The 10,022-nt window shown below is 34.9% G+C and overlaps 1 protein-coding gene across 6 annotated transcripts in view; it reads left to right on the forward strand.

Annotated features, from left to right (window-relative positions):
- Positions 1–9,163, forward strand: part of LOC141831441 (serine/threonine-protein kinase STY46-like) — a 60,092-nt gene extending 50,929 nt beyond the window's left edge. For 2 of the 6 annotated variants that reach the window (XM_074718793.1, XM_074718798.1), the window contains 4 exons: positions 8,031–8,111; positions 8,213–8,263; positions 8,436–8,575; positions 8,869–9,163. In XM_074718793.1, the coding sequence (XP_074574894.1) occupies positions 8,031–8,111; positions 8,213–8,263; positions 8,436–8,575; positions 8,869–8,971 (375 nt within the window). In that variant the 3' untranslated portion in view covers positions 8,972–9,163. Of the gene's footprint in view, positions 1–8,030; positions 8,112–8,212; positions 8,264–8,406; positions 8,576–8,868 lie in introns of all 6 variants that reach the window. The other 4 variants (XR_012602072.1, XM_074718796.1, XM_074718797.1 and 1 more) reach the window with 4 other exon arrangements.
- The last annotated feature ends 859 nt before the right edge of the window (positions 9,164–10,022 follow it).

Consider the following 10,022-nt stretch of genomic DNA (forward strand, 5'->3'; position numbering starts at 1 on the left):
CTTTTGAAAATGCCTTCCGAAGATTTGGTAGTGGTTTTGTGTTGAGGATTCTGCCCCTTATTGCATCCAAAGACTGATTTAAGTCCCATCAGAAACTTAAACACTCTTGGTCTCATGAAGCTTCCAACACGTATCTTTGGTGCGCCCTTGCTTTCGATAGTAGTCACACCTTGGGGGTCCCTCGGTGGATTGTCATTTGTATTGTGAGCAAGGTTTAAATATCGAGCCGTGTCAGAATTTCAATCTCGGACCGGAATGATACAGTTTCGGTACCGTATCGTACTGTGCCGGTATAGTTTCGGTATTTTTAAAATATAAAATATATTAATTAAAATAAAAAATTTAATCTAAATATTTAAAAATAAAAAATAATTTTTTTTGATAATTTTATAGGTTTTAATAAAGCCTATTTAAATTATCTTGAACTATAGCTTTGAACTGTAGTTAGGAATTGATTATTAAAACCTAAGTTTTAAAAACAAAAAAAAAAAGAAAAATCGCGGATCGGTACGCATGGCCTGCGCGCAGAGGGTCGTCGGGCCCCGGCGGCGTCGTCGGCCCCAGACGGCGTCTCCGGCGGCGTCGCCGAGCCTGGGCGACACCTCCGGAAGCGTTCCTCGGCCGGAATTCCTGTGCCGGTGCCTCGGCGGAACGAAATTTTTCGCCAGTATTGCCCGATACAGTTCGAAATTTCAATCCTTGATTGTGAGTAGAATTTCGGGCAGCTAGAGCACTTGCTTTAGTTGACTTGAGAGGTTGAATTTCGGAGTTTGATTGTTCCAAAATTACCATTATACGACTTTCTTCTCTTTGGACTTTTAAAAACACCTCCTGAAGACTTGACAGTGGTTTTGTGCCAAGGATTTTGCCCCTTGCATCTAGAAACTGATCAAGTCCCATCAGGAATTTGAACACTCTTGGTCTCCACAAATCTCTTGAAATATGTTTGGTCTTCAGAACACTTCCAGTTATGAGCTTCAAAGAGATCCACTTGGTGCCAATAGCGAGTGAGAGTTGTGAAATAAGTAGTTACTCAATGATTACCCTACTTGAAGTCTTAGAGAGTGCTTTCAACATGAAATAATTTAGCAATGTTGTCTTGGCTAGAGAAAGTATCACGAATTGTCTCCCATATATCGTGGGTAGTCGTGAACAATAGAAAATTTTATTTCTGCATTCATAGAGTTGATTAGCCATGATATAACAAGGTTGTTTTCAACCCTCCAGACTCGATACTCCAGATTGTCAATTTTTGGTTCTGGAATAATTGTGAGATAATCATCTTTTCCTCGTCCGTTGATAAACATTATTACAGATTGTGACCACTGAAGATAATTGTAACCATTCAATTTGTGAATGGTAATTGAGCAGAGATAGTTTCTGGTTGAGTTAGGAAGTACCACATCATGGGGTAATTTAGAGTAGAGTAAATTGTGGAAAAGTTCGTCAACATCTACTCGGAGTCCGACATGATTGATTGTAGTCTCAATAAGTAAATAGAGGTGGAAGAGATGTTCTAGTCGAAGGTTGTCGCCCTCGAAGATTAGAGTCACTGATGGCTGATGAAGACCGAAACCGTAGAGATGGTTGAGCAGCAGAAGGAGAGTTGCTCTGATACCATGAAGTTTTCTAGAAAATCTTGTCTTTATTTCAATAAACTTGCCACTTTTATATACAAGTTATATATTCCTGTTTAAGGAATTAGAATTGTATAATATCTCCTAATTAATTACAACTATTATCAAATCAAATCAAATCATCCCAATTATACAATATCACATCAAATCTGCAATCAAATCATATCGGCAGTAAATATGCAATAAATGTCTTGATTGGTTTTCCACAACTTCCCATCACCTTTTAATGCTCTCAGATTAAGTAGATAGTCAAAGAACTTGAGAACACATGAAATTCATGGCTCAAGGTAGAATATGTAGACCCCAAATCAAGTGTCTGATACTAAGCCTTACCTCAAGGAAGAGTCTGCTAATAGATTCCAAGAGGAAGCTCATAGTGGGGTAGATGATAGCTCCAGGAAGAAGGAAACTGAACTGTCATAACTGCTCTATTATGCAGACTATCTTATAAACCACTTCTGAATGCTGTAATTTCAAGCCACAAAAGAGAACCAATTTCTTAGAGAAAGTATGAGATCCTGGCCAGTGGAGAGCAACAGGCTGAGAATCCTGCTGAACTAAGAGACACTACCATCTCCATTACCCTGAGATCACCAAGAGCTCGGAGGTGTATTACCTTGTCAAATTGATCAAGCAACTGATACCGATATCTGACAATTTTTGGACCAGATAAGACATTTGGATGCCTTTAGGAAGCCCTTCCCAGCCAATTTAACTAAGAATTTGTTTGTCATCAGTTAATATGGTCCTTATCCACTGTTGCAGTTATTGCGAGACCTAATCTACTGGATAAAATGCTTTATTTAATTTAATTGTTCATAAAACCCCACACATGAATACTAGATGAATATTATGATATTAACATATTAAAATTGCCTTAAAGGGTAGTCTGGTGTATGAAACACCCGCCAATGCAGGATCTAGTGGAAAGATCGAACCACATTGGATCTATTGTACGTAGCCTTACCTTACATTGCAAGAAATTTTTTTCGCGATTTGAACTCGTGACCACTAGGTCACATGGTAACAACTTTTCCGTCTGTCAAGACTCCCCTTCAAGAATTAAAATTGGCTTGAGAAGGAATATTATGAAATCTAATTATAAATACTATTAATATTAAGGATTTACTTCTGATTTTGTATTGATTCATAGTATATACAAGTAGAGGGGACTACTTAGCAGGTAAATTTTTATATCTTTTCCTTGTAACAATAGGATTGAAAATATATGATATTACTAAAGCTGTAGTTATCATTGTCATCATAATCATTCAAGTTGTGGTTGCCCAACTATTTGGGATCAGCTACGTTAAGTTTGTCTCTACAAATTCCATCACTAGTAATATTCAAATCAACTGAGTCATTTTAATGATATTGAATAATGTTTTCTTCGGGGTCTTTCTGATTCATGTAGCTTCCACTCTAATAGATTCTAATTATAGCATTTATTAGTCACTTCTCATATGTACATCATGTAAAATTATTTCTGATTTTTATCATTGATTGAAACTACACCTAGTTGCACTTGGATATCAATATATTTTTAGATTTTTTTATTTATCATTTCTAATTATTCGAACATCCATCTTAGCATTCTTACCTCTCTCATATTAATGTTTGTATGTATTATTTGAAATAAAAAGAATATCATATTTATTTATTGAAAATGAGATATATTTATATACAAACTAGGAATCTAAGGAAAGAATCCAACTTATCATCTAAAATTATTTCTGATTTTTATCATTGATTGAAACTACACCTAGTTGCACTTGGATATCAATATATTTTTAGATTTTTTTTATTTATCATTTCTAATTATTTGAACATCCATCTTAGCATTCTTACCTCTCTCATATTAATGTTTGTATGTGTTATTTGAGATAAAAAGAATATCATATTTATTTATTGAACATGAGATATATTTATATACAAACTAGAAATCTATCTAAGAAAAGAAATCCAACTAAGGAAACTATAATTAGGCTAATTGAAAACTAGCTAATTGATAAATATATTAACTAATATATATAGATAATACTCCTCTCAAGTTGGAGCATAGATATTAATTATGCCTAACTTATTACAAAGATAATCAACTTGAACTCCATTTAAAATTTTTGTGAAGATATCCCCTAGTTTTCTAATCTTCACATATTCTATAGAGATCAAGCCTTGTTGAATTTTCTCATGAACAAAATAACAATCAATTTCAATATGTTTAGTTTGCTCATGAAACATAGGATTCAATGCAATATGAAGAACAACTTAGTTATCACACCATAGTTTTGTTGGTAATAAAATTTTAAGTCTATTTTAGTCAAGAGTTAATATATCTACATTATCTCTCACAAACTGTGTCATAGTCCTATATTCTGACTTTGCACTAGATCGTGACACAACGTTTTGTTTCTTACTTTTCCATGAGACTAAATTTCCTTCAACAATGATACAATAATCTGGAGTAGATTTTCTATTCATTTTGGAACTTACCCAATCTACATTTAAAAAATATTCAATATGAGTGTGTTCATGATTTGCATATATGGGGTGCTCCCTTCAAGAAATATAATTTGCTCTAATGCTACCCAGTGATTGTATAGCATAACATAAACTGATTGACAACACTAATCGAATATGCAATATTTGGACGAGTCACAATAAGATAATTTAACTTCCCAATCTACCTTTGATATCTCTCAGGATGTTTAAATAGTTCTCTATCTCCTGTTAGTATGTTTAAATAATTCAATTGCTTGTAGAACACAGAATGGTCAGACTTGCTTTTTATCATACTAAATTTTTCAACAACCTGACTGAATTTTCTAAACCAAGCACGAGGACTCTGTTTCAAATCATATAGAGATTTTCGAAGATGACAAACTTGCCTTGACTCTTCTTAAGCAACAAAATTAGGAGGTTGCTCTATATACACCTCTTCTTGAAGATCACCATGAAGAAAAATATTCTTGACATACGAACGAACATCTTGAACAAAACAAATGCTATCAAATATCCCAGGGTTAATAGGATACGACTTATTGGGAAAAAGGATTTTGTAAGGGACCTCACCATGAAGAACAGAGGATGACATGCAGTTAATGAGAAAACATGTTGGAGAAACTGCATTAGCCCAAAAAGGTTTGAGAATATTCATTTGAAATAAAAGGGTTCGTGCAGTTTCAAGAAGATGTCTATTTTACGTTCAACCATACCATTTTGGGATGGAGTATCAATACAAGAGGTTTCATGAAGCATGCTATTTTGACTCATATAAGATTGGAATAAATCGGATGTATATTCTTTGACATTATCACTTCACGTATAGATACATTGAACTGAGTTTTAACCTCAACACAAAATGCACAAAAACAGAGAAAATAACTCAGAATGACTTTTCATTTAGTATAACCAAGTTACACGAGAATAATCATCTACAAAAGTAATTAAATATTTAAAATCAAGTTTAAACAAAATAGGACAAGGACCCCAAATATTAAATGAACTAATTCAAAGGGAATAGTAACACAATTTATTTACTTTAGACCTCGAACTAACATGGTGATGTTTTGCAAATTGACACAACTTAATCTAATGAAGACACCTTACCATATTGTAGACAAAATTTTTTGAGCAAAGGGAGAGATGAATGTCCTAATCTACAATGAGCCTTGAAAGGAAAAGTGACACTCGAGCAAACAAAAGAATTTTGGAATGATGTGTTAAGAGTGTAGAGGCCTCCAGATTTATGTTTTTTACCAATAATCTTTTTCTTCAAAAGAGATCTTAAAATAAACAATGATCAGAAAAAAGTAAGATGCAACAGTTAAGATTACGATTTAGTTGATTGATAGAGAGCAAATTAAAGAATAAATTAGGTAAATATAAGATAGAGGATAGAGGAAGCAAAGGGGTAAGATTGATAGTGCTAGGCCCACGAACATAAAATGGAGACCCATCAGCTAAAGTAACATTAGGAGTGTTAGCTTTGAATTAAAAAGTAGAAAAGAAATTAGAATTACCTATCATATGATCTGTGGTATCAGAATTAATGACCCATTTGGAGGATGAGGAAAGAAGATATGTATTTTGTTTACCTAAATCAACAATAGCAGTGACAGAAGGAGATGAAGACTTGAGTGATTCTTGATAGTTTGAGAACTTGGCAAATTTATTGGTAGAGATAAGGATTGATTTATCAGATGCATCATTAGTGGAAGCAATATGGGCCAAGTGTTTTTGTTGATTTTTGTACTGAAGCTTTCTATACTCAAACTTTGTATGACCTAGCTTACGACAGTAGTTGCGCATAATACCACTTAAATTCCGCGTTCGAGTTTCAAAGTTTTGTGAGTTATCTCCTTTGTTTCCACTATGACTAGTTGATCTTCTAGGTACATAATTACTATTGCGGCTTACCAAATCACCACTAAGTTGAACGGGTGTAGTACTTTCTATAACGAGATACATCGTATAAAGATGAAACCTCAGAACTTGAAAGAACTTGTGACTTAACAAATTCAAAGTCAGGAGATAGGCTAGCGAGGAAGCTCATGAATGTCATTTGCTCTCGTTGACGTTATTGAATCTTCACATTAGGGCTAAAGGGCAACAATATATTAAGCTCCTCTATGTTTTCTTGAACGCCATAAAATAATTGATCAGAAGTTGATCTTGTTTTTCTATACGGTAAAATGCTTTGCAAACCTCATACATGCGGAGAAATTCCCTTTTCTAGAGTACAAAAATTCCAAGTAATTTATCAATTCTTTAACAAATTCACAATGATTGATTAGACCAACTACCTCACTATCAATACAATTCCGAATCTGAAGCAACAAGCGAGCATCCTCTCTAAGTCATGTTTGCTTGAAATCATCTTGAGGAGGATCATCAGTTAAATGACCATTTTGTCAATACTTCATAGATAAAGACGAACAGTCTGATTCTAATTTAAATAGTTTGAACCATTTAGCTTATAGTCCGTGATTTTAGATATCATAGGCACCACATCCGTCATAATAGAAGATTTATTTTCAACCATATGACCTTATCCCAAAGGAAGTTAAATAAGAGAAGAATCTGACTAGTACAGGCAAACCCATATGCACAAGAAGGAAGATCAAGCCAATATCAGTGTCGACTGTTGTCACATGGAGGTTCACTAGGGGTGTAGGAAACGACGACTAGGGAGAATGCACAACATTTAGGAAACCGCATCCAGGAAACTAATATAACGACGACTGCCCGACACATGAGATGACGCGACCTGCAGTCGCGCGTAGGTCCTGCTCGGTTGAGGAAAGCAAGGAAAGCAAGGCGACAGATGGGGAAGAGAAAAACAGAGTTGGAAGTGGTGGTGGAGAGACTAAGATCGACGAAGAGGGTAAGGAAGGCATCTAGGGTTAGATCATCGTAATGTGCCTTGTTGCGATCGAGGGCATCAAGGACGAACTCGAAGAAGGCTGGGTCGTAGGGGATTCGGCTGACATTGGGGTTGGAGGCGCGTAGTGACTATTGTGTCGAGAAGCAGCACCGCCACACGTATGTGAGCAAGAGCGCTGTCTCACATACATGAGAGGAAGAAAAGGCGGAGATGTTTTGAAGGTACTTTGATACCATGTTATTTGAGATAAAAAAGAATATTATATTTGTTTATTGAAGATGAAGTATATTTATATACAAACTAGGAATCTATCTAAGGAAAGAATCCAACTAAGGAAACTATAATTAGGCTAATTAACAACTAGCTAATTGATGGATATATTAACTAATATATATAGATAATAGTATGTATTACTTCCTATCAATCAATATTTTGATGTATAATGCATGGTGGGTGTCATACCACAGTCGTCTACATTTTTTTCCTTAGTGCAAGGGACACTGATTGCACAAGGCTCCATAAGTTGCTTTCCATTTCCATCATCTAATTTTATTTTATTAATGATACCTTTTTCCAATATCTTGTTTTTGAATATTAGATTGTCCAAAGCTCTTGCTTACAATAATTTCTTGTCAATTCATCTCACTTAGTTTGGCAATTCCTTTAGTATTTCTAAAATTGTTTTTTGTTATTCAGTCTCACTCTTTTTGTTTTAATATTTCATTTCTAATATCTTTCTTTTCAATTCAGCTTCATATTTAATTTAATTTTCACCACCATCAATTATTACCATAGCTTACAATGAATTCAAATACTTGGAATGAGATCAACGTAGCTGACTCCAAAAATTGTATTCACGATTTTGGTGTAGAAAATAAGAACTATACATCTATAAGAATTTCTGACTCCTTTTGATGAACTGATCACTCATCTGCTTGTTTCTTCCATGTCTCATTTCAACTTTTTTCTCTCTTATATTCTATGACCTTTGTGTGCATCTTCTCTAGGTTATAAATCATCTTCCATATGATGAGAAAGCAGATGTCTTTAGCTTTGGTATTGTGCTTTGGGAGCTCACAACATCGAAGGTGAAAACCATTACATTTTAACTTTCTTTTTTGATTAAATTTGAGAATGTCATCAGTAGTACCATATTCTACGTAGAGGACACTGATGTGTTGATTTGCAGATCCCATATGAGAACATGACACCTCTGCAAGCTGCCCTAGCAGTGAGACAGGTATTCACTGATTGAAATGAATTTTGTTGATCAATTCGAATATGTGACATGAAATCAAGCTAAAATTACGGATTCACGCACCATACTAATTATTTTTCCAAAGGGAAAACAGTTTTGTTCAACATTGATGTTATACCATGTAGAGGCTTTCCTTATCCGCTATCACTATCAGGGTCATCGTCCTGAAATCCCTGAGACAACGCATCCTAGGTTGTCTGACTTAATGAGGAGATGCTGGGAGGGTATTCCTACGGAAAGGCCTACATTCTCAGAAATAGTGGTTGAACTTGAAGAACTTCTCGAACAGGTAAGGTAATAAATTTTGAAAATCTTTGTGAAAGGGATTTACTACCCCTCGTAGACATGTGCAAGTGGAAGAAAATTTTTTTTGCTATCTCCAAACATACAATAAAGCAGGCATGTAAAGTATCATTTATCATGTAAAGGTTTTGTGAATACTCTGAAAAATGATTGCATTCTGGCAGCACTTGACGGATTCAGGGGCACTATAATTAACTAATAGAACGAGTCCATTGTGATTTTCTTTTTAAAGTTATGGTCTTTACATGTTCCCTTCTTATGCTCTTTTTGGTCCCTTAATCCAGCTCAGGCCTAGCAGTTGATGAGCCACTGGATTCATTTGATGCAGCAGGCGATAAAATGACGATTGTAAATATTTATCATCTCCTGGCCTTGTCTAATTTTTAAGTGGAGCAAGGAGATTGTTGTCATGGTAGAAACTGTAATTTTACTGGTTTGATCGATTTATAGGTTGCTTGTCCATGCCTTTCTACGTATTCTTTGTTTCTATTGAGAACCTCTGGTGCAATTTATGCTGTATCAATACATTAATTTGGATCGACAAAAATAGAAATGCAGATCAATAGGGAAGAAAAAACTACATGGTAATTCTTTATTTCAGTTGCTACTTTTAATGTTCCATTTCCATGATACCTTGGTATTGCTGAACTTGTTGCTTATTGAGTCTCATATATGATTTCCTCTAGTTTGACAGTATATAGTTTGTACAAGAGCTTCCATAACCATCCCTTGTATATATTTTTTCAAAATGTTGAACTGTTATTATATTTTCATCAAAATATCACGCCCCAGAAACTGTTGCCTGATTGATATAAATCGTCAGCACCTCTCAAGTTCGGTGGACAATTCTAGAAACCTCTAAAACATACCTATATTGGCCTCCATGGCTCTAATAATAAAAAACATATAGTAAGGAACCAACTATCGTAAAACAAAATCATGATTTACCTCTTCTATCGTTCGGCAGGCACGCAATCAAAACATAACTAGGGCCCCTCGAAGGCATACATAAATATACTCTAAAACAAACCACGAGTGTCAAATAGTAAAAGTCTGAAACATAAATATTGATAATATAAGTGAAGTGTAAACCAAAACAGACGAAGTCATCTCAACAGGGGACTAGCAGCGCGACTTTTCAGACAGTCGTCATCCTGAAAAGAATAAAATCAACGGGATGAGTTCAATGAACTCAGCGGATATCTAGTAGACATGCATAATAAATTATCCCTAACAGTAATAATCATGTCAGTACAGTCTCCTGAGAGGTAGTAAGAAAATGCACAAATTGAAACTACGGAAGAGTTGTACTTACTAGAATCACCTATCCCGACATAACGACACGAACTATGCAAACAGATACAAGGTTGTCAAACTAAATGCATAAGGGATCTTGTATGTGCATGTCAAACATATGCAACAACAAAAAATGCAGCAA

The sequence above is a fragment of the Curcuma longa genome, chromosome 7, assembly GCF_044706935.1.
Source record: "Curcuma longa cultivar G26 ecotype Majalengka, Jawa Barat chromosome 7, ITB_CL_G26_1.1, whole genome shotgun sequence".
NCBI classification, from domain to species: Eukaryota; Viridiplantae; Streptophyta; class Magnoliopsida; order Zingiberales; family Zingiberaceae; genus Curcuma; species Curcuma longa.